At 44.0% G+C, this 26,299-nt stretch overlaps 1 protein-coding gene across 5 annotated transcripts in view; it reads left to right on the forward strand.

Moving 5' to 3' along the window:
• Positions 1 to 26,299, forward strand: part of LOC141148911 (interleukin-9 receptor-like) — a 136,758-nt gene that overhangs the window by 102,537 nt on the left and 7,922 nt on the right. For all 5 annotated transcript variants that reach the window (XR_012245262.1, XM_073636775.1, XM_073636773.1 and 2 more), the window contains exons 7-8: positions 22,378 to 22,489; positions 23,295 to 23,379. Coding sequence is in view for 4 of the 5 variants with exons in the window: in XM_073636775.1 (XP_073492876.1) it covers positions 22,378 to 22,489; positions 23,295 to 23,379 (197 nt within the window). In the remaining variant the exon portion in view is untranslated. The remainder of the gene's footprint in view (positions 1 to 22,377; positions 22,490 to 23,294; positions 23,380 to 26,299) is intronic.

A 26,299-nucleotide genomic window follows, 5' to 3' on the forward strand; every position in this document is an offset into this window, starting at 1 on the left:
CAAAATAGAGATATTAGGTGGTACATATGGACGGGTTAGCCCCCCTTATCAAATTTTCTGGCCAAAAATCAATCAGGCTTATATATATTCATTAGATCCGGTAACATCAAGTGGTTTTAACATTAGATCTCACATCATTTCAGAGATATTCCAGATCAAAATAGAGATATTATGTGGTAAATAAGGACGGGTTGGCCCCCCTTATCAAATTTTGTGGGCAAAAGTCATTCAGGCTCATAGATATTCGTTAGATCCAGTAAGATCAAGTGGTTTTAACTTCAGATCTCACATAATTTTAGAGATATTCCATAAAAAATAGAGATATTAGGTGGTACAGAAGGTACATCCATCTTCAACCGTCTCTGGATGGTCTCTGGAACCTTCTTTGCATGGTTCTTCAGCGATGCCTGTAGGCTCTCCTCACACCTCCCTTCACCTTCCTGCCTCATGGTGATCTCTCCTCAGACCAACAAGCTTAAATCTTTAGCTAGCCCCCCTTCTTGCAAAGCAGGCTGGGCTTGGTAGTTCCACCCCCTGTAGAAATCAATGGGGCTGTATTGTGGGCCATGGTCCTCTGCTGCTGCTTGATTAGCTCCCTCTCCCTGCCAATAGGGACACAGGAAGAGGAGAGGGAGGGGGAGAAATCCCCCACAGGGACTGACAGGCTCTCCCTCAGTGAGTGCCTGGGTCAGTGTCTATTCAGTCTGACGGACTCTGGCAGGAATGGCGGGAAGTGCAGGACCACGGGTGATAGAGTAGCCCCCGCTACACTCTCCCCCCACCAAAGAACCTTTGTTCCGCCAAAGGAGGTAAAGAGTCTATGACCTGTTACATGCTTTTGATATACACACAGAAAAAAAACAGGTTAGTGTGCACAGGAAACCATACAATTTACATCTGCATAAAACCCTGGCAGAGGAACATCCCACCAATTAGCATAGGAGGGGAGGTTGTCCTGCCTACAGGCCACCTTAACTGGAATGGCCCAGCTAGATGTGCCAGGGGGTGAGTGTCAGAAACCAAGAAATCAGGCTGAGACAGAAGTACAGTTAAATCACACTTGTTTAATAATAAAAGTAAAAAGAACAAACGTAGTCAAAACATAGACAAAGTTCAGTAACCGGAACAGATAGTCAGCCAAGTCAGGGATCAATGTAGTGGAACAGCAAGCAGGATCTGGAGCCAGAAAGGATGTCAGCAAAGCAAGTCTTGAACAGGATCGCAGGAGATTGTTTCTGTGATGTTGACCAAGGCGAAGGCATGGATTCTCTGGACTGCGGTGGAAGGGTCAGTTTCTTCAAGAGTCCTTTTTGCAATGAAAACGACCTCCTCAGAGCTTTCACCCAAAGTATCATATGTTAGTCTTTTGGGCGGGTGAATAACCCTTCGCTCTCGCTGTTCTTTAGGTTCTGGGGTTAGAGGCACACTGGTCTCTTCTTCTTCCTGCATTTCAGCTTCCTCAATGAAGGATGGAAAGTCTTAGGGGTCTGTTGTCAGCAGGGAAGATTGAGGGTCTTCCAACTCTTCAAAAGGTGGACTTGAGGTACAAACTCAGGAGCCTCTGGCCTGAGAGTCACCTCAGTCACCTTGGGAGGAGAAGAAAGGGGTGGGTGGGTGGCAGGCCCTGGCATTTGAGATGGCCACAGACAATCTTTCTCTTTATCCTCGCTGTTTTCATCTTCAGCAAGGGGTACAGAGTGAGATCTAGTCACTGGCCGGGATCTTTGAGAGGCTGTGGGTGTGGACTGTAAATCTGGTTGTGGTGGCACATGAACTGCTTCTGACAGAGGCAACAGATGATTGTGATGCCAAGTCTTCAGCAGGCCTGTGCTTCCCTCTGGCCGGATTTGATATACTGGGTGTCTGGGCAGATGCTTGCAAATGACATAGGGCTGTGACTTTCAGCCGTTAGCCAACTTGTGCTTTCCAGTGACACCCAGGTTTCTCAGCAGTACCTTGTCATCTGGCTGCAGGTCCTGCACTCGTACCCTGAGGTCAAAGTTTATTTTGTTTCTCTGTCCTCAGGCATATGAGGCAGCTTGAGCCTTATCATAGATGGTTTTCAGACGTCTCTGCAGGCGATCCACATACCCTCTGTGGAAAGTTGCTAAGGTATGGTCGAGGGATGTGCCGGAGGCCAAGTCTACTGGCAGCCGGGCCTACGGTCCAAACATCAAACTATAGGGAGAGTAACCTGTGGCATCATTGGCGGTGCTGTTATAAGCATGCATAATAGCCACTATATGCTTGCTCCAGTGCTGCTTTTGTTCTGAACTTAGAGTTCTAAGTATATCCAGGAGGGTTCGGTTGAATCTCTCTGGTTGAGGATCTCCTTGAGGATGATACGGGGTGGTTTTAGACTTCCTCATGCCCAACAGGTCTGAAATTCTCTTGATGAGACTACTCTTGAAATCACTCCCTTGATCAGAGTGGATGCGTTGGGACAGACCATAGTGCACAAAGAATTTCTCCGCGAAGATCTTGGCCACAATGGATGCTTGTTGGTCCCTCTTTGAAAATGCCTGAGCATACCGAGTGAATTGGCCAGTCACTACCAGGATATTTCCCTGCCCGCTCAGATCAGGCTCCAAGCACAGAATGTCAATGCACACCAGCTCCATGGGTCCTTGACTCTGAAGATGGTCCATTGGGGCAGCTTGGTGAGGCAAAGTCTTCCTTTGGATACATCTGATGCAGGAGTGGCAATAGTCCTCAATTTCAGCCTGAATGCAGGGACAGTAGAACCGGTCCCTCACCAGGAGAAAAGTCCTTTTGGGCCCTAGGTGGCCATGGTTGTCATGTAGGTGTCAGGGCTGGGCTCAGCCCTTCCTTCTCTGAGCTGGCCGCTCAGCTGTTGGCTAATTGCCAGCTCCCATTTCTCTCCACAGTTACCCAGCTGTTGTTGATTCTGCTCATCAGTCCTGCCTACTTAAAGTTGCCCAGCTCACTTGATCTCTGCCTTCACCTTTGTCAACATCACAGAGTCTTTTTCCTGCGATCCTGTTAAAGACTTGCTAGGCTGACATTCCTTCTGGCTCCTGATCCTGCTTGCTGTTCTACTACGTTTATCTCTGGCTCTCTGGCATTTGCTTGGCTGACTACCCGATCCGGTTACTGAACTCTGGCTTGTTTTGACTACGCTTACTCTGTTTACCTTATTATTATTATTATTAAACAAGTGTGATTTAACTATACTTCTGTCTCGGTCTGATTCATGGTTCCTGATAGTAGGGCAGTTAATACTGTCTCCGTATGTTTTTCAGGTAGGAATAGCTGCCATTTTTCTTCAGAATCGTCAGAGGGGCCCCTTCGGTAGACCAACCCTCTGTGCACCTGAAACCGATCCCACTCTCGGTGCAGCAGATGGATTTCCTTCGGGGAGTCAGTGAGGAGAAAGTCAGGGCATTGGCTCTCCAAGGCCTTCAATGCCAAGCTACAGGGAGGGTCCTCCAACCCTTCCCTCCGCAGGTCTTTGACAGCTTGGGCAGACCTTTATCCCCGACTTGGGCAACATTGCAATAACATTTGGGGGCACCAACGGCTGACACTCCAACCTCTTCGCTCCTGGATCCTACTCCAGGTTGATGTTCTGCTCCTTGACATAAGGCTCTTACCCCTCAGGTGTCAGTTGGGCCTATTCTTCTGGAGGGTCTCTGGAACAATGGGGCCTTCTTGACAAAGCATCAGCGTCTTGTTTCCTGACCCCGGTCGATACTTCAGGCTGAGAATAAATCCTGACAGAGCAGCCAACCATCTGTGACCCGTGGCGTCCAACTTGGTGGTAGTGAGGATGTAGGTGAGAGTATTGTTGTCGGTCTTGATCACGAACTCCACTCCATACAGGTAATCCCTCAGCTTATCCACCCACTTCAAAGCCAGGAACTCAAGTTTGTGCATGGGATAGTTCTTCTCCGCAGGGCCCAAGTTCCGACTCACGTAGGCAACAGGCCGTAGATGGCAGTCTTGCTCTTGATATAGCACCCCACCTAACCCATCTCGACTGGCGTCAAATTGTAGCTCGTATGGCTTGGTTGAATCTGCATAGGCCACGACTGGAGCGGTTGTTAGGCTTCACTTCAGCTGCCTAAAACCTCTTCACACTTCAGAGTCCATTGTTCTTGAATGGACTCTCTGGGTTTTCTGGGCCCTCCAGCTGGTCTGACAGGATTCGCCAGATCAGGGTCAGTGTCTTAGCGAATCCCTTGACAAATCTTCTGTAATAAGAGCAGAATCCCAGAAATGACCTAAGCTCAGTCATTAGCCATTAGCCTTTGGAAGACAGGCCTTGATGCATACGGTCAAATCCAAAGATCCCCTGCGGGGTAATAAAAATGGTCTTCTCCCGATCCTCAGGGTGCATGGGGATTTGGTAATAACCACTCTTCAAATCCAGCATGCTGAACCACTTGGCTCCTGACAGGCTCTGCAAGGCATCTTTTATCCTTGGGGTGGTATATTGGTCGGGAATGGTCCTTCAATTCAACGTCCGGTAGTCAATACCCAGCCTCAGTGACCCTTCTTCTTCCGTACCACCACTATTGGGGAAGCGTATAGACTCTGGGACTCTCGGATGATACCTGCGCTCTTCAACTCTGCCAGTTGTTCATGCAGATCCTCCAAGTCCCCTAAAGGAATCCATCAAACTCTTTCCCTGAACGGCTTATGCACTCGAAGAGATGGATCCGGTATTGGGCACTTTTTGCACAACCCACATCAAATTCACTCTTGGAGAATGCAGCCTGCCATCTCAGGGGCTGAGTCTTGGCCCTTTCTTTCCATTCAGGCAAAAGGGGAGTATTTTTCGCATAGAGCTCCTCCACAGAGATCCCATCCTTTGCTCCCCCCACCAAATCAGACGGCGGGACTGGGGTGGCCAGATTTACTTGTCCCAGCAACATCTGAGCCGGCATCTTCACTGGTGAGGCTGTTATTTTGCAGACACTAACCAAGAACTTCCCGTGACTTCTTTGCAACCCTTTGGTTGAAACCACCTCGGGAATTATCTCCACTCCCATGTCTTCTCTCTGTCCGTCTGATTGAAGGACAATGAAAGGGCCTGCTTGCTTCCAATTTAGCTTGACAGATTCTCGTAAATAGGCCACTTTACCAGGCTGTAACACCTGCTCACACTGGTCCAAGCGCCAAATCTTTCCCTTCTGTTTGTACCAGGTGCTGGTAGGCTTGTCTCAGCATGGGGTGCACACTTTTAGTTGAAGTGCCCGGCTCCAGAACAAGAGGTGTCAACAACCTTCTGACAAGATCAGTATTGGTCCCTATGATGAGAGAACTCTTACTGGCCCCTGGTGGGCGAGGACAGACCACTGCCTGAGTTTCAAAAGTCTCGGCTTTCTCAGCCATGGAGGGATCGAAGGTCAGCTTGACCGGTAGATAGCCATCATAGGGGAAGTTCTGAGTCACAATGCCCCATATCTGCAGCTCTTCCAACTTCTGCAAAGGCAGGAGCTTGAGGTGCCTGTCATAGAAGTCTCTGTAGAGAAGGGTCACTTAAGCTCCAGTATCCAGAAGGGCCTTGGTGTAGACTCCCTTTACTTGGATGAGAACAACAGGAGAAGGGTTTGGACTTTCACTGCTGTCTCTTTGTGTCATTGGTTTTGAGCCAGCCACCGTGGATGGGCACCCGGTTGGCTCCTTCACCAGAGTCCTCCGAAGTTTCCCTCTGGCTTCTGGCACTGTGCTTCAGGCTTCACTGTGCTTGGACACACCTGTCAATTAATGTCCCACATAATTTCAGCATACCTCGGTGTGCTCAATGGCACTCCTCACTGGTAATCGTGAAAATGCTCATCACCGCCTCTGATATAGACTCTAGTATGGATATACGTGCATCGCTACCAAATATCAATAATATCCCTGTAATTATGGATAATCAAACATTAAAATCACTTGATCTTACCGGATCTAATGAATATCAATTAGCCGGGGTGATTTTTTGGCCAGAAAATTTGATAAGAGGGGGCCAGCCCCCCTCATTAATCACTTAATAAGTCTCTAATTATGTGACATCTAATCTCATCCTTATGCACTACCCCCTAATATCTCTAACATTAAAACCACTTGATCTTACCGGATCTAACGAATATCTATTAGCCTAGATGATTTTTGGCCAGAAAATTGCATGTGGGGGGGCTAACCCATCTATATGTACCACCTAATATCTCTATTTTGATGTGGAATATCTCTGAAATGATGTGAGATCTAACGTTAAAACCACTTGATCTTACCAGATCTAACGAATATCTATTAGCCTGAATGGTTTTTGGCCAGAAAATTTGATAAGGGGGGCTAACCCGTCCATATGTACCACCTAATATCTCTATTTTGATGTGAATTATCTCTGAAATGATGTGAGATCTAACGTTAAAACCACTTGATCTTACCAGATCTAACAAATATCTATTAGCCTGAATGATTTTTGGCCAGAAAATTTGATAAGGGGGGCCAGCCCCCCTCATTAATCACTTAATAAGTCTCTAATTATGTGAGATCTAACGTTAAAACCACTTGATCTTACCGGATCTAACGAATATCTATTAGCCTGAATGATTTTTGGCCAGAAAATTTGATAAGGGGGGCTAACCCGTCCATATGTACCACCTAATATCTCTATTTTGATGTGGAATATCTCTGAAATGATGTGGGATCTAACGTTAAAACCACTTGATCTTACCAGATTTAACGAATATCTATTAGCCTGAATGATTTTTGGCCAGAAAATTTGATAAGGGGGGCCAGCCCCCCTCATTAATCACTTAATAAGTCTCTAAATATGTGAGATCTAACGTTAAAACCACTTGATCTTACCGGATCTAACGAATATCTATTAGCCTGAATGATTTTTGGCCAGAAAATTTGATAAGGGGGGGGCTAACCCGTCCATATGTACCACCTAATATCTCTATTTTGATGTGGAATATATCTGAAATGATGTGAGATCTAACGTTAAAACCACTTGATCTTACCAGATCTAACGAATATCTATTAGCCTGAATGATTTTTGGCCAGAAAATTTGATAAGGGGGGGGCTAACCCGTCCATATGTACCACCTAATATCTCTATTTTGATGTGGAATATATCTGAAATGATGTGAGATCTAACATTAAAACCACTTGATTTTACCGGATCTAACGAATATCTATTAGCCTGAATGATTTTTGGCCAGAAAATTTGATAATGGGGGGCTAACCCGTCCAGATGTACCACCTAATATCTCTATTTTGATGTGGAATATATCTGAAATGATGTGAGATCTAACATTAAAACCACTTGATTTTACCGGATCTAACGAATATCTATTAGCCTGAATGATTTTTGGCCAGAAGATTTGACAAGGGGGGGGCAGCCTCCCTCATTAATCACTTAATAAGTCTCCAAATATGTGAGATCTATCGTTAAAACCACTTGATCTTACTGGATCTAATGAATGTCTATTAGCCTGAATGATTTTTGGCCAGAAAATTTAAAAGGTGGGGCCAGCCCCCCCCTCATTAATCACTTAATAGTTCTCTAATTATGTGAGATCTAACGTTAAAACCACTTGATCTTACCGGATCTAACGAATATCTATTAGCCTGAATGATTTTTGACCAGAAAATTTGATAAGGGGGGGCTAACCCGTCCATATGTACCACCTAATATCTCTATTTTGATGTGGAATATCTCTGAAATGATGTGAGATCTAACGTTAAAACCACTTGATCTTACTTGATCTAACAAATATCTATTAGCCTGAATGATTTTTGACCAGAAAATTTGATAAGGGGGGCTAACCCGTCCATATGTACCACCTAATATCTCTATTTTGATGTGGAATATCTCTGAAATGATGTGAGATCTAACGTTAAAACCACTTGATCTTACCGGATCTAACAAATATCTATTAGCCTGAATGATTTTTGGCCGGAAAATCTGATAAGGGGGCCAGCCCCCCCTCATTAATCACTTAATAAGTCTCTAAGTATGTGAGATCTAACGTTAAAACCACTTAATCTTACCGGATCTAACAAATAGCTTCCAAAATAGCTGTTTGGTCAATTTTTCGATAAGGGGGGGCTGATGACGGGTTAGCCCCCCCAGCAAATAACTGTTAATATTGCTTCTTCTGTGGGAGATCTAACGCAAACAACGGTTGATCTAACCTGATCTAACAAAGATCTAACAAACTGCATAAGATTTTTTCAAAAATTTTAATATGGGGGGGGCTAACCCGGCAGAGGTGTCAAACGCCCCTGAAAAGCCATCTGACCGCGGAACGCTTTTGCTGCATGTGTAAACAAGCCCTTAGAGAGACCGTTTCAGCAGACAGAATGTGTAGGGAGCATTTTTAACAGTGACTCGGACAGATATATAGATCTGACAGGTGTTTTAGCCTTCCCTTACTATATTAAAAAAGTGTATCTTTTCTGTCTGTTTTGCTGTTGGAGAGCTCCCTTTACGTTTATATCTGGTAAAATGTTGTCAGCAAGACAGATAGTGAGAGGAAATCCCAGATCATGAATAACAGCAACCCCCACCCAGCAAGGGTGTTAACTAATCCCCATTTAGGTGGGGTACAGCATGGTGCGGAGACAATAATTCACACAGGCAGGTGCAATCAACTTCTATTGAAGAGATGCAGCAACAGTTCACAACAAACCCAGTGGGAAAGCTAGCCAGCCAAGCACACTCACAGTTCAGTAGCAAGACAGGAGTAGATTCCAGCCAGAATGACAGCGTCTGTTGAGAGGGGACTGAGTGTGGCCTGTCCATCTGGTCCCAATCGGGAGAATGTCCAGAAGAGATGAGGCCCTACGCTTACCCTCCTTGTCAGGAACCTTTCCCTAGCACTATTACTTTCCCTCACAGATGGGGAACCTGTCCCTACTCTGTCCACTCACCAAAGTGCACCAAAACCTAGGAGCCAGGGCCTTAAAAGGGCTCTTCCTGACCCAAGATGGCTGCTTGAGTCACAAGGGGCTGCAGCAGATGGGGCGTGTTCAAGATGGCGCCGGGAGCAGACGTGTTTTAGACAAGCTCCCGACTCCGGCCTATGATCCTTCCTCTATCCTGGTGTAGATTGACAATTTATGGCCCACTCTTCTGCTGGGCGATGACCAAGGGAAAACGTGTTGGCCAGAAGAAGAGTGCAGCAAACACTGTGAGTACCTACATAAAAAGGGAGTGTGGAGGTATTGACTTGTGGAGGTAGAGTATATAGTAATCATTTTTTATTTGTAACAATAGTATAAATGTATTTTCATATATATACATGCACAAGGGCATAAACATAATGGATACATATATATTAGCTTGGCAAAACATAAAAACATAAAAGATAGCAATTGGTAATAAATGTACTACAAGAGGTTTCATATTGGCAGGCATTGGTAAATCATATGCAAAAGAGCTGCTATAAGATAGGTACACATACACATTGAGAATTACATAGTACTCAATGAATTTTGGATGTATAAAAAGTATATATGGGCCAGTAAGTAAGTAATAAGCCAGACTTGTCTAAGCACCCCATGGAAACTCGACGCGTTTCATGGCTACATGCCATTCATCAGGAGTTGGGTACAGAAGTAAACTGTAAATATAAATAAATATGTAATGTTAGCAAATATATTCTACCCCTTTAGAGGGAGAAAAGACCTCATGGGGAAAGAGATCTATACTCACAGATCGGCTGGAGCACTGTGCTTGGCTGGCATCGAGGAGCATGGGACTCCAAATGTTTGTCTGTTCCGGAGCTGAGGCCAGGAACCCCACCCCAGCCAAGAAAACCTCCACATAGCATGCCCAATTGCTGCAACACATTCCACATGTGTGGGGATGATTGTAAGTGTGGTGTTCTAATAAAAAAAAAAAATGTGTGAAAGTGAAAAAAAATGTGTAAAAACAGTGAAAAGAAAGTGAAAAAGTGAAAAAATGCAAAGTGAAAAAACGTGTGAGAAAAAAAAAATTCTAAAAAATATATTTGGCATGTGTATAGCTTCATGAATGTTGTGTATGTATGAAAATACACACATACACCAGTGGGTAGGTGTGTTGCATGAGTCAAAAGAAAAAAGGAAAGGCTGAAAAAATGAAAGAGAAAATGTGCATAACTTACGTGTGTCTGTATCCAGTGAATGGGCTGTGTGTTACCTCCCTGGTGTCAAACACACAGTGAAATTGTAGGCAATCAGGCTCACCTGCTTAAGTAATCCAGGTATGGGGTGGGTCCCTGACCAACGTCATGCACACCATCAAATGAGTGTAAGAATTGGCAGTGAAATCCAACACCGGCACAGGCGCCAAAGTGGAGCCACGCCAACCCCATCTTCGATGCGAGATGGACCAAGAACATCCCTGTATTGTGGCATCAAAAAGACGCCACAGACAGGTCGTAGCATGACGCCGATGTGCAGGAGGGCCCCCCCACCAATATCTCAAAGGATTAATGAAAAATATATATGGGTGGGACTTTATATGAGCCGTGACCCTCCGGTACACAGGACTCCATCCCCGATAATTTTGCACAAAAAGGGAAGGGGGAAAAAGGGGAAATTGGGACTTTGTATGAAACAAGGCACTTGGGATAAATTAAATCAATCAATATAATAAAATAACAATAATAATTTATTGGTAATATCTCAAAGGAGATTCAGGAGGGAAGTACTGCTGTGCATCGCAGCTCCGGAATCAAGACAAAAAAAGGGCTCCCCACATCCCCGATCCAAGCCAGCCTCAGTGTGAATGGAGTCATATAGAACAACAGAGGCCCAGTAGAAAAAATATTTTGGTATAAATAAATTGGAGAAAATAAGCATGGTATCAATTAGTGTATCTAATATAGATATTGCATAAGTCATTGTTGTGTATACGTTTGATTATTCAAATGCAGATATACCTATAGTAAAATGTCAAGTATACCACCAGGTGCCATAGCATTATAAATGTCTTGAGTGTGTGGACCCTAAATGAGGTGCACTAACACCGAAGACAGACCTCACACAAGGATGGCAGGGGAACACTGCCAATCCAAAAAATCAATTGCCTCCATCCCTGTTACATATAGCCAAAAAAGGGGGGGGGGGAGTGTGGGACTTTAAATGAGGCACAATATGTGCCTCCATCCCGGGTTCAAGTACATAAAAAGGGAGTGTGGGACTTTAAATGAGGCAATTGACTTGTGGAGGTAGAGTATATAGTAATAATTTTTTGATTGTAACAATAGTATAAAAGTATTTTCATATATATACATGCACAATGGCATAAACATAATGGATACATATATATCAGCTTGGCAACACATAAAAACATAAAAGATAGCAATTGTTAATAAATGTACTACAAGAGGTTTCATATTGGCAGGCATTGGTAAATCATATGCAAAAGAGCTGCTATAAGCTAGGTACACATACACATTGATAATTACATAGTACTCAATGAATTTTGGATGTAGAAAAAGTATATATGGGCCATGCTCCTCGATGCCAGCCAAGCACAGTGCTCCAGCCGATCTGTGAGTATAGATCTCTTTCCCCATGAGGTCTTTTCTCCCTCTAAAGGGGTAGAATATATTTGCTAACATTACATATTTATTTATATATTACAGTTTACTTCTGTACCCAACTTCTGATGAATGGCATGTAGCCATGAAACGCGTCGAGTTTCCATGGGGTGCTTAGACAAGTCTGGCTTATTACTTACTTACTGGCCCATATATACTTTTTATACATCCAAACTTCATTGAGTACTATGTAATTATCAATGTGTATGTGTACCTATCTTATAGCAGCTCTTTTGCATATGATTTACCAATGCCTGCCAATATGAAACCTCTTGAAGTACATTTACTAACAATTGCTATCTTTTATGTTTTTACGTGTTGCCAAGCTAATATATATGTATCCATTATGTTTATGCCATTGTACATGTGTATATATATGAAAATACTTTTATACTATTGTTACAAATAAAAAATGATTACTATATACTCTACCTCCACAAGTCAATTGCCTCATTTTAAGTCCCTTGACATTTTCTGAACCGATATTTGGGGCCCTGTACCTCCACAAGTCAATTGCCTCATTTAAAGTCCCACACTCCCTTTTTATGTACTTGAACCCGGGATGGAGGCACATATTGTGCCTCATTTAAAGTCCCACACTCCCCCCCCTTTTTTGACACTGTGAGTACCTCGTCCGTGCCACCAGCTTGGCGTACAGCATGGAGACCCAGACTGACTCCCCACCTGACAGTACCATCCAGGCCGGCTCGGCTGCCTTTGATGCCCTAATGCTGGCTATCACGACATGCCATTCCACCCTAACAGTAAAAATAGACCACGTACAAACTGAAACGGCCCTTATCCGTAGGGACTTGGACAAATTTCGGGACCGGGTGATGGAGGTGCAGAGATGGGTCTCTGAAATGGAGGATGCACAGAGAGACTGCCAAGCGGGCTTGCAGGCCCTGAAACTCAAGGTCAAATACCTAGAGACCAGAGCGGAGGACATGGAGAATCGGAACCGCCGCAACAACTTGTGGGTTCTGGGCCCCCCTGAGGTCGCTGAGGGATCAGATCCCGTGACTTTCATGGAGCAGTTGCTTCCAACTCTGTTACCCAGAGCTAAATTCTCTCCGCACTACTCTATTGAGCTTGCCCACCATATGCCAGCAGCTAGAAGCCCCCAAGGGGCCTCGTCATGCACTTTCATCTTTAAACTTCTACACTACCGGGATTGGGACATGGTGCTCCGCGCTGCACGCATGCAAGGGGAATCACAATTTGAGAACACTAAGCTGCTTATCTTCCCGGACTATCTTCTTGGAGACACAGCGCCAACGCAAGTCATTTGAAAACATGCGCACCATTCTGAGGCAGAAAGGGATCAAGTACAGCATGCTCTTTCCTGCCAAATTACGGGTCTAAGATGGCGACCGTGTGCAGTTCTTCACTTCACCCAGGGAGGCTGCCACATGGGTTGAGACGATCCAAAAATGACAACCTACTTTTTGTGTGCTATTGCCGATCCCGAGCTTTTTGGGCTGCTTCTACAACCATGATGGGCGTTAGTTTTTCATCCCTGTTGCACCCTCCTGTGATCCTGTTACAACACTTTCCTGCAGCGGACCCCTGGGGACCCAAGCATCCCATCTGTTGCTGTGCTCCCAGGCCACAAACTCTGCCTGGCTGTTAAACCTGGACTGGAGTCCTGCAGACTTTGCCTGGGAACGCTACGCACTATACAGTGACAATCCCCTGTCTCACATCGGGGAATTTGCTCTACTCCCTCACTACCTGGGGTCTCTCAGGGACCCCGGATACCTTTGCCTTCCCCATAAAAGATGAAGACCCTTCCTGGCGGGGGATGTGACTGTCTGCAGGCCTAGGTGCTATGCCCCCTCGGGGCTCTGGGTTTTGGTCGCTCTTATAGCCTGTGGGTTTTTATACCATCCTCTCGAGCCGCCACCTGCGATGCTCCCGGGGATCCGGGTGTTTGATGTTGCAGGTCACGGTGCGAGTCTTGGGGTTGGGAATTTGGTAAGGTCTGATAGTTCTTTTAAGTTTCTGCACCCGGGGACCCAGGTGATCTACATTACCAATCCTTGCCGCATTATATCATGTACTTTTGACCATCTGTGCAGTGAGAGGTTGAGTGTCTCTTGCACATTTGCCTCCGTGTCCAGCCGGTGAGCTGGTGTTGTTTTAAGGATACAAACCCTCCTTCAGTGTCGGGGGGTCGCCAAAATTGAAAAACAAATGGTGTGGGGTCCCCCCCAAGGACTCTTCAGTCTGCTATGGATTTGAGGGAAAACCCCAAGCTAAAAAAAAATGTCATGGGCCCCCAAAAATCCATACCAAACCCTTATCCGAGCACAGGTCAGGAAAGGGGGGCGAGCGAGCCCCCCCCTCCTGGACAATACCAGGCCATATGCCCTCAACGTGGGGGGCGTGGGTGCTTTGGGGCGGGGGGCTCTGTGCCCCCACCCAAAAACACCTTGTCCCCATGTTGATGGGGACAAGGGCTACTTCCCAAGAGCTGTGGGCGGTGGTTGTGGGGGTCTGTGGGCAGGAGACTTATCGGAATCTGGAGGCATTGATCCAACCACCACACGCTACATGACAAACAGCTAGATCCATAGGACTCATCTGTGGTGGGGCAGTTGGACATCTATTCCTGGTCTATTCAGCCTATACTACTGCTTTCAGTAAATTGTTTGTCCCACCTACCCGGATGTGAACCATATGGGCACACATTACAGAATAGATATTGCAGATACTATGCACCTTGAGAATGTGCCCAATACGTATAATACTTACAGCTTGCGAATTTTGTAATATCAATATGGACTCTTCAGTCCTCAGTGCCTGCTTAGACACGGAATCATCACACTGGAATTTATTTGAATGCTAAAAAACTGTTTGAACCCTCGGCCCCTGAGGAAGGTATTTGAACATCTCATACCAGAAACGCGTCGGGCATTTGGGCATTTACACTGTATGCTAACTATGTGTACAACATTTGTTTGACTTTCCATGTTACATACGTTATGCATCTTTGTCACATGTGGATTTTATATGTTTTTTTCTATATCGTTAAACATTGCTTTTTATTTATTTCTGAGTGAGTGGTCTGTTTAAAGTCCCAACTGAAGGGGTTACCATTTTTGTTCCTGTTGGAATCTGGAGGCCCCCTCTAACAAGGGGGCTCCCCACCCTATGTGAATGAGTATAGCCATGAGCGTGGCCACCCTGTGACATCATCCGGAGACCCCGCTCTTGTGACGTCACCATCCGGGGCATGATGGGACGGTAATGTCACAAGGGGAGGGTCTCCAGATGACATAACAGGATGGCCACGCTCATGGCTATATAAGTAATGACACACGCCGGAGCTAACACAACAACTGGAGCTAGCGTTGGGAGAAGATATCAGGAGGGAGAAGAACCAGAGGCAGAAAAACCAGAGGAAGAAGACAGCGGAGTGAGAAGAACCGGAGGCAGAAGAGCCAGAGGAAGAAGACATCAGCAGAGGGAGAAGAACCGGAGGAAGAAGATATCACCAGAGAGAGAAGAACCAGAGGGGGAAGACCTGAGGGAGTAGACACGTCGGAGCTACTTTAATAAAGGACTTTGTCAAAAACATGTGTACTGGTTTTATTTATTTTTGACACATTTTTGGGTGAATGAGTATAGCCATGAGCGTGGCCACCCTGTGACATCATCCGGAGACCCCGATCTTGTGACGTCACCATCCGGGGCATGATGGGACGGTAATGTCACAAGGGGAGGGTCTCCAGATGACATAACAGGATGGCCACGCCCATGGCTATATAAGTAATGACACACGCCGGAGCTAACACAACAACTGGAGCTAGCGTTGGGAGAAGATATCAGGAGGGAGAAGAACCAGAGGCAGAAAAACCAGAGGAAGAAGACAGCGGAGGGAGAAGAACCGGAGGCAGAAGAGCCAGAGGAAGAAGACATCGGCGGAGGGAGAAGAACCGGAGGAAGAAGATATCACCAGAGAGAGAAGAACCAGAGGGGGAAGACCTGAGGGAGTAGACACGTCGGAGCTACTTTAATAAAGGACTTTGTCAAAAACATGTGTACTGGTTTTATTTATTTTTGACACATTTTTGAGTGAATGAGTAGGGGTACAATGTAATCTGACCGTCACGAGGACCGCTGCCCAATAGTACTTAACAAAGCATGGCATCTCTAGGCCTCCCAAGGAAATTGGGAGCTGTAGAATGGTCCTCCATTCCATATGAAGGAGGTAAGCAGGCTGTTTAGTTTCTGGAAGAACGCCTGTGGGATGGGAATCGGAGTCTGATGAAACAGGTAGATAAATTTGGGGAGTACAGACATTTTAATTAAATTAATCCTGCCAACAGGAGTGAGGGGCAAAGTTTTCCAGGCCGAACATTTCCAAGTCAAGGAGGACATCACCGGGAAAGTTAATTTTTAATAACATTCAACTACAATATGATTTGTGTTGCAATTGTATACGCTATATTATTTTTTCCTTATTTGCTATTTTTTTTCACCACGAAAGTGGAGTTACCCTTTGACCGCTTGCCGACCAGCCGCCTCATTATACTGCGGCAGGTAGAGAGAGATGTCTGTTCATAGTGATCAGGAACAGCGCTATCTCTCCTCCTCCAGTCAGTACACTCCCCCCACAGTTAGAAACACCTCCCTAGGGAACACTTAACCCCTTGATCGCCCCCTAGTGTTAACCCCTTCCCTGCCAGTGTCATTTATACAGTAACCAGTGGCTATTTTTAGCACTTATCACTGTATAAATGTCACTGGTCCCAAAAGTGTCCGATCTGTCCGCTGCAATGTCGCAGTCCCGCTAAAAATCGCCGATCACCGCCATAAAAAATTATTTAAAAAAATGACATGAATATATCCCCTATTTTGTAGACGCTATAACTTTTGCGCAAACCAATCAATATACGCTTATTGCGATCTTTTTTACCAAAAATATGTAGAAGAATACATGTTGGCCTAAACTGATGAAGACATTTTTTATTTTTTTTATTTTGGATATTTATTATAGCAAAAAGTAAAAAATATTGTTTTTTTTTTAAATTGTTGCTGTTTTTTTGTTTATAGCACAAGAAATAAAAACCGCAGAGGTGATTAAATACCACCAAAAGAAAGCTCTATTTGTGGGGAAAAATTACAATTTTGTTTTGTGTACAACGTTGCATGACCGTGCAATTGTCAGTTAAAGCAATGCAGTGCCGTATCGCAAAAAATGGCCTGGTCATTAAGGGGGTAAATGTTTCCAGGGCTGAAGTGGTTAAGGACCCCATGACAACAGAACAAAATAATATTATTTGCTCTTGAAAGAAAATTACAATGACGCTTTCTTAAACTGTTTACAAAAGATAGACAAAGTGAATCAACTCAAAGAAAGGAAAACTTCACATTAAAAGCGCTATAGAGAAATTCCTGTATTAATGTAATTTACTCCATAACAACTTAACCACTTCAGCCCTGGAGGATTTGGCTGCTCAGTGACCAGAGCACTTTTTACACTTTGGCACTGCGCTGATTTAACTGGTAATTGCGCAGTCATGCAATGCTGTACCCAAACTATATTTACGTCCTTTTTTCCCACAAATAGAGCTTTCTTTTGATGGTATGTGATTGCCTCTGCGACTTTTATTGTTTGCGATATATAAACAAAAAAAGACCAAAAATTTTGAAAAAAATGATATTTTCTACTTTTTGTTATAAAAAAAATCCAATAAACTCAATTTTAGTCATACATTTAGGCCAAAATGTATTCAGCCACATGTCTTTGGTAAAAAAAAATATGTCAATAAGCGTATATTTATTGGTTTGCGCAAATGTTATAGTGTCTACAAACTCGGGTACATTTTCTGGAATTTACGCAGCTTTTAGTTTATGACTGCCTATCTCATTTCTTGAGGTGCTAAAATGGCAGGGCAGTACAAACCCCCCCAAATGATGATATTGGAAAGTAGACACCCCAAGGAAATTGCGGAGAGGCATGTTGAGCCCATTGAATATTTTATTTTTTGTCACAAGTGATTGAAAAATTACAAAGAAAAATAAACATTACACAAAGTTGTCACAAAATTATATAAATTTCTTACACGTGTCATGGTTGTATGTGGAATTACACCCCAAAATACATTCTGCTGCTTCTCTTGAGTATGGGGATACCTCATGTGTGAGACTTTTTGGGAGCCTAGCCGCGTACAGGACCCTGAAAACCAAGCACCACCTTCAGGATTTCTAAGGGCGTAAATTTTTGATTTCACTCCTCACTACCTATCACAGTTTCGAAGGCCATAAAATGACAAGATAGCACAACCCCCCATGACACCATTTTGGAAAGTAGACACCACAAGCTATTTGATGATAGGCATGTTAAGTCCATGGAATATTTTATATTTTGCCACAAGTTGCAGGAAAATTACAATTTTTTTTTTTTGCACAAAGTTGTTACTTAATGATATATTGCTCAAACATGCCATGGGCATATGTGAAATGAAACCCCAAAATACATTCTGCTGCTTCTCCTGAGTATGGGGATACCTCATGTGTGAGACTTTTTGGGAGCCTAACAGTGTACAAGACCCCGAAAACCAATCACCGTCTTCAGGCTTTCTAAGGGCGTAAAATGGTGATTTCACTTCCTCACTACCTATCACAGTTTTGGAGGCCATGAAATGTCTAGATAGCACAACCCCCCCCCCCCCCCCCAAATGACCCCCTTTTGGAAAGAAGACACTTCAAGCTATTTGATGATAGGCATGTTGAGTCCATGGAATATTTTAAATTTTGCCACAAGTTGCGGGAAAATTACAATTTTTTTTTTTTTACACAATACACAAAGTTGTCACTAAATGATATATTGTTCTAACATGGCATGGTTATATGTAGAATTACACCCCAAAATTCATTCTGGTACAGCGATACCACATGTGTGAGACTTTTTGGCAATCTAACTGTGTACAGGACCCCGAAAACCCAATCATCGCCTTCAGGCTTTCTAAGGGCGTGCATTTTTTATTTCACTCCTCACTGCCTATCACAGTTTTGGAGGCCATGGAATGCCCAGTCAGCACAAAACCTCCCCAAATTACCCCATTTTGGAAAGTAGACACCCCAAGCTATTTGCTGAGAGGCATGTTGAGTACTTTGCACAAAGTTTTGAAAATTGAAAAAAGAAAAAAAAATTATTTTCATTCATATTTCTTCATATCTTCAAAAATAAATGAGAGCTGCAAAATACTCAACATGCCTCTTAGCAAATACGTTTGGGTGTCTATTTTCCAAAATGGGGTCATTTGGGGGGTTTTGTGCTATCTGGACATTTCAGGGCCTTCGTAACTGTGATAGGTAGTGAAGAGTAAAATCACAATTTTAAAGCCTGAAGGCGGTGCTTGGTTTTTGGGGTCCTGTACGCAGCTAGGCTCCCAAAAAGTCTCACACATGTGGTATCCCCATGTTCAGGAGAAACAGCAGAGTGTATTTTGGGGTGTAATTCCACATATACCCATGCCATGTTTGAACAATATATAATTTAGTGACAACTTTGTGAAAAAAAAAAGGAAAAAAAAAGTTTGTCATATTCCCGAAACTTGTGGCAAAATATAAAATATTCCATGGACTCAACATGCCTATCAGCAAATAGCTTGGGGTGTCTACTTTCCAAAAAGGGGTCATTTGGGGGGGGGGGGTTTGAACTGTTCTGGCATTTTATGCACAATATTTAGAAGCTTATGTCACACATCACTCACCCACTCTTCTAACCACTTGATGACAAAGCCCTTTCTGACACTTTTTGTTTACATGAAATTTTTTTTTTCTTTGCTAGAAATTTCCTTTGAACCCCCAAACCAAACCCCCATGAAATAAAAAAGATGATCTTATGCCAAGTACATGGATACCAAACACGACATTGTGCACAAACGTGCAGCGGCAACAAGCTACAAAGCTTTTAAAAACCTTTCCAGGTTACCACTTTAGATTTACAGAGGAGGTCTACTACTAAAATTACTGCCCTCGATCTGACCTTCGCGGTGATACCTCACATGCATGGTGCAATTTCTGTTTACGTATGACACCGGACCGACGCTTGCGTTCACCTTTGCGCATGAGCACGGGGGGGACAGGGGTGCTTTTTTTTAATTATTTCTTTTGCTTTTTTGTTTTATTTTTAAACTGTTCCTTTCATTTTTTTATTTATTTATTTTTTTTTTAGCATTATTATTGTTATGTCAAGGAATGTAAAAAACCCTTATGATTGCAATAGGTACTCTTTTTTTGAAAAAATTGTAATCTATTAGACCCTAGATCTCTCCTCTGCCCTCAAAGCATCTGACCACACCAAGATCGGTGTGATTAAATGCTTTCCCAATTTCCCAATGGCGCTGTTTATATTCGGCGAAACCTAAGTCATGAAATGCTCGTAGCTTCCGATTTCTTAGGCCATAGAGATGATTGGAGCCATTCTGGTCTCCGATCAGCTCTATGGTCAGCTGGCGGAACCACCGGCTGCATTCTAGGGTTCCCTGTTGGGACAGGAGAGCCCAAGAAAACCATGGAAGACGGTGGGGGGGGTGTTCCCGCTCCCACTGCTTGTAAAAGCAGTCTAGAGGCTAATTAGCTGCTAGGATTGCTTTTACATGAAAGCCGACCGCTGGCTGAAATGAATGATACCAAGATGATCATTCTGGTATAACCACTCAAAGTCCAGGAACATACCAGTACGTTGCTGGTCCTTGTTGGGCATTTATTGTAATGTTCTTTTTTTCATGCAGCCTGTGGGCTGAACGAAAAAAAGAGATTGATCGGTGGGTATGCCCACCATTAGAATACCGCCCTTCATCTACCCACTTCTAATGATGGGCATACATGCACCATTTTCTTTTAGCTGTGGTGGTGAAATCACCCCCTGGAGCGCTGGAGTCGCTGATTTATGTATCGTGGGAGCAAACGCTGTTGCTGTCAAGATAGATAAATCAGTGCTGTAGCTGAATGGCGTACCTGCTAAGCAAATGATGGTTAACAATAAAACAAAGTAACATTACAGTATAACAGTAAGACTTACCATACCTGCAAAGCAAATACAATAAAACATAGTCAAAATAAAACATTTTTTAACACAAACTGTGCCTAAAAAATATATGAGAAGCATGGGGGCAATCTGCCCCTAATGTTAGGAGCAAATCACTTCTCCACCCCTGCCCCCATGCTTCGGCATATATGCTCTTTTTTTTAACTGTGGTGGTGAAATCATCTCCTACAGCACTGGAGTCATGGCTTTATGTATCGTGGGAGCAAACGCTGTTGCTGTCAGAATAAATAAACCCATGCTGCAGCTGAATGGTGTGCCTGCTAAGCAAATGATGGTTAACAATAACAGTATAACAGTAAGACTTACCATACCTGCAAAGCAAATACAATAAAACATAGCAAAAATAAAACATTACAGTTCTAAAATACAGTAACAAAAGAGAGAGAACAATAGAGCACACAATAGAGAGCGAACTTAAGAGAGAGAACAATAGAGAGAAGAAAAATAAAACCACAACTATTTTTGGCTTCTTTATTTTTTATTTTTTTTGTGTTTTTGTGTGTTTTTTTATTTATTTGTATTTTTTTGTACTTTTGTATAAACTGTAAACTGTAAATGTTCCAGATTAGGGTCTCTCAAAATGTGATGGCCATCACATCTTTCGAGACCCTTTGTTAGTATGCCCAGGACTGTGCAATGCTGTACCCTACACAAATACTCGACTAGTATGTGGCAGCATTCAAAACAGTCACCAATGCAAAGACCAGGTTGGTCAGGATAGGAGGGACAATAAAAGTGGGTGTCACGCCTATATCCGACACTGCTCTGAAGGTTACAACCATGCTTTCAGGGGGTGCTACATCAACAACAACAATAAAAAGAGGATGGTGAGGCTTTGGTGCTTCTGAATGATGGTATCTGCTGGTGTCAAGGCTAGACACACAAGGTAGAAGATCCCGACACTCATACAAGAGTGATATTTTCACAGCTCGGGTACTCCAAATATTCTTCTATCTGCATAATCTTGTAGGGGTCCATTCACACTATACAGCACACATACTTTGGTGTTAATTTTATATCAAACCTTTACCTTTTTCCTTTCCCAGCCGATCCTGTGACATCAGAGCAGTTTTCTCTACTTCTTCCAGTGGCAGTGGGGGGATTTGTGGGAAAGGGGGGTGTTCTTCCAGGACTGATCAGTGCTTACATAGTGCCATGTGAATGTCACTTAGTCTTGTAGCGCTGTGAGCCCACGCTTACATGATGATGTAGCCCCCTAGGGGGGCATGTACTGTAAATGACATACTAGGCTAACAGAAAATGGGAAGAATAACATAGGATTGGCAGCGCTGAACCAGGATGAAAATCAGGGACAGTACTGGAGCATGCTGGAAGGGGTATATACAAATTTGGAATTTTTTTTTTAAAGGGGGGAAGTGTAGAAGTCACCCCAAAAATATTAGTTGGAGTTCTATTTAATGCAGTACTTTCCTTTTAAATGACCTCAACACATAACAAAATATACCTGCACTATTATATCAAAGCAGTGCACCATAATGTACGGATAGTTCATATCTGTGTGTTTTGGTGCATGTGCATTTAGATGCCATTTGCAACCATAGCACAACACACATATATGAATGAACTTGCATGTGTTGAAGTAATGTGCGCCAAACTGTGTGATTTGCTTGGCTGCATTATAATGACTGTTAATTTAGCATATGGACTAGCTGCCTTGTACATTTATGTATATCCAGATAATGATGTTTTAATCAATTATAGAAATCTTATGTGTTATATACTTTTTATTCTAAGGAGCTAAAGATGAAGGCAAAGTCAACATCGTTTATATAATAATCGTAGTATGCCCACTGGCAACGGCATGTATCTTGCTGTACTTGGTTTTCTGTTCCAGCTTAGGCAGAAGGTAAGTAAAGAATGCAAGTGTGCCATAATTTTTCACAGTACACATACAGAGAAAACTGAAAGTTGACTTAACCTGAAACCACTTATATGTGGTACCTGACATCTCCAGAGGGCTTCCTTTTTGTAAAGTTGCTGTTATAGAATGAAGACGAGCTTCACCAAGTTTTTATAAATGAAAAGTCGGCAACTACAAATATTGTAGTCCTCAAAACGAGATGACCTTTTCTACCAGGCGCTCCTCCATACACATTCAAGAACCTGTCACTATCAGAGAGGTAGCAGCCTAGGACCAGAGCAGGGTCCACCCATACTAGAGTTCAGTCATGGATTTGCTTTATGGTAGATCCATCAGAACCAATTTTTTCTTCTCTTTTGCAAACTGACACTCAGCCTGACAGGGACAGCATACAAGTTAATTTTAACAAAATCAAACAATCCCTGGGAATTAAAGCTAAAACTATTAAAACAAATTAAGGAAGGACGTTCAGATTTTTACAGATGCCGATTTATGACTGTTTCTTAAGACTATTTCTTTTTAAAGCTGTGGTCTTTGGGGCTCTCATCTTGACTATGACTTCATTAACTAGTGAGTAAGTGACCTGAAACAAGTATTTAAGAACTCAGACTTCAGATTTTACAAGTTTCAAGCTTTTTCCAGGTTACTGCATCAGGTTGACAGTCTGAAAGTCTGTATCTTTAAAGATAAGTCAGTAGTGGTAGTTCACATATTTCTATCCTCATAGATTACCTTTATTTTGTGTTGCTGCTTTTGGTACGGTCTGATAATTGCTTTCTTTATATTAAAGGTTAAAGATACCATTTTTAAAGGAGGTCCCTACAGCAGCCAACTTCTTTAGGCCTCTGTACATTGTGCACAATGGTAATTTTCAGGTAAATACCATCTGTACAGTAAAAATAAATAGTATAAATAGAAAGTAACTTCCTGTTTGTAATAGATTCTTGCACACATTCAATGTTACGCCCTCAAGTGTTCCATTCCCACTTCTTCAGCTGACCTTTTCAGAGTTTTTGCTCCTTCCCTGTGACCCCTTCTCTCTTCTTCCCCTGGCATCCTCTGTATTCCTGTCATCTTCATTGCAGTTCCTGAACCTACACATCCACAAATCCATACCTCTCAACAGTCCCAGATTGGGCGGGACTAACCCGCATTTCAAGCTTTGTCCCATAGTCCCGGTGTACAGCATTTCTCTATGGCTGACAGCCTAGCAGGACATGCAGCAGTGTGAACATCCATCCAGCACAGCCAGGGGTGAGTAGGCTAGCCGGCAGGGGTATGGCAGCAGTGAGAGCGAGTGGAACTGTCAAATCCAACCTCTGATGTCGAGGATGGGTGGGGCCGATATGTGGGGCTCCGTTCTCTTTGTCAGACAACCCGTACATAGACAAACAGCCGGCGTTTATACATTGCTGGCAGGGGGCAGGACCAATTGTAACTACTGTATGAGCACCCACAGCAGTGTATAATAAACCTGTGTGGGTGCACATACAGTAGTTACAATTGGTTCTGCCCCCTGCCACCTTCCTCCCCGGCCAGCAATATATAAATGCCAGCTGTTTGTCTATGCACGGATTGTCTGACAAAGGAGGCAGAGCCCAACATATCGGCCCCGCCCATCCCCAACATCAGAGGTTGGACTTCACCAACCTCTTAATTAATTGGTTAATTATTTATTAATTGGTGTCTTTGCAGTTTAACTAACTTCTGAACCTTGCACTCTGTACAACCCACTCCTGAACCTTGCACTCTGTACATAACACATTCCATAACACATTACATAACACATTCCTGAACCTTGCACTCTGTATGAAATGTACCCCTGAACCTTGCACTCTGTACCTAATGCATTTCTGAATCTTGCACTCTATCAAAAACGCACTCCTGAACCTTGCACCCTGTACAAAAATGCACTCTTGAATCTTGCACTCTATCCGAAATGCACTCCTGAACCTTGCACTCTGTACGCAAGGTTCAGGAGTGTGATTTTTATAGGCTCTATGCATCCAGCTCAGAACTCCCTGCATGTTGCTCCAGAGACAGGAACATGTTGTTCCAGAGACAGGACTGCTGCAGCTACTCCTCTAGTGCATGTACGCTTCTCTCATGACTTCCAGGGAGATAGCACTCACAGCAGAGAACAATTGGCATGGCTTAAAAGATCTTTTGCGATCTGCTCTTATCCTCCAGCACGAGAAAGAGACAGGAGACTACAGCTGGCTCTTCTGGGTGTAAGTCTTTCTCACCCAGTCCTTCTGCCCTATGCAGGGCCTTAACTGTGCTAACTACATCATGGTATGGGGTGGCTGGCTCCTATGCCCTATTCCACCCAACCTGGGATATACATGGGCACTAACGCCACCCATTACATTGGCAGACCAGATAACTACACCTGCATACACATTTCCTCCATGTTCCCCTCCTCATTGGGCACCAAGTGTGGGTTACACAGGAGGCCTACCCAGGGTGGGTTCATCTGGGTACCTTGAACAGGGTCACCTGCCTTGCACATGGGGTACCTTTTAAATTGAGCTGTCCTCCAGTTAATTCTCTTGTTCCTGTGTCAGTGCACACCATTCCGTCTCTGTTACATACAGTAGAGGACATGCTAAACTTATGCCCCCTCCACCTGTCCAGCGTATATCTGCATTACCTCACTATCAGTAACGGAATAGGGTCCCACTGAGCACCTAGTGCGGACTCTGCATTAACTGTTTCTATTCTGTACCTGTGCACAGGCCAAGAACCTCTGTGGCTCAGATCTGCCTAAATTGCTATGGGAGATGGACCGCTCACAGAGAGAGTGCTGACAGCAACTCCCTAACTGCAAGAGGCTGTCCCACCTGTCAGAGGCACATGCTTCATGACAGGCTGCTTTGTAAACCTCTGTTACCCTTGGTAACCACTTGCTTTACTCCGCACCATGTTACTCCTGCAATGCTGTCTTCATACCCTAATGTGTTTTACTGACCCACACTGTAGACTATGTGTTTGATTACTTAAATACACTCCTATAGTAACTTCAGACCAGGCAAGGACAAAGTTTCAAAAACTTTGCTGAAAACTCTTATCATAACAGAACACAGAGCGGTCTTCTCCCAACATCACTAATCCCTAACTCAGGCTTGTGGCTGCCCCAGCATACCTAAACAGCCAAAAGTCCATCTATGGAAGAGTCCATGGTGGCGGCATCCAGAGCTGGTATCTTCAGGGCTGACTGCAGGTCCCAGCAATCCCCCTACATAGTGGATGTGACAGCAGACAGGCTTGTTCTCCGAGGTGGAACTGTTCTCTCTTATCTCCTTTCCAGTGGCAGCTGGTGCTCAATAATTTGGGGGGGGTGGCAAACCAATGCCACCTCCCCTTGGGAGACAGATGAATGCGGGGAGCACCGGGAACACCAGCAAACGGACCTTACCTTAGGAGGCAGATGTCCTGCCCGGGATGTCTCTGATCTTCCCTCCTCCTCCCTCCCCTGTCCAACCCAGGGAGTACTGGATGCTGGATGGCTGAGCCGCTGCGGGTAAGCCATCCCTGGAGTCACAGTGGCTGCTGGTGGGTCGGTCTTCCCCTGCTTCTCCTCCCTCCTCCTTCTGCCTCTTCCTCCTTGGCCAATAGGATTGCTTCACCCTTTGGCCAATCAGGAAACAGGTCTCATTTCCTGATTAGCTGGGAGGAGAATCAGTGTGACAATAGCGAATATTAATTCACTATTGTCACACAACAATAGCGAATATTAATTCGCTATTGTCACACAACTGGGTGGGCTCAGGGCGCAGTGCTCTGCGCCCCAAG

Source organism: Aquarana catesbeiana, linkage group LG06, assembly GCF_042186555.1.
Source record: "Aquarana catesbeiana isolate 2022-GZ linkage group LG06, ASM4218655v1, whole genome shotgun sequence".
NCBI classification, from domain to species: domain Eukaryota; kingdom Metazoa; phylum Chordata; class Amphibia; order Anura; family Ranidae; genus Aquarana; species Aquarana catesbeiana.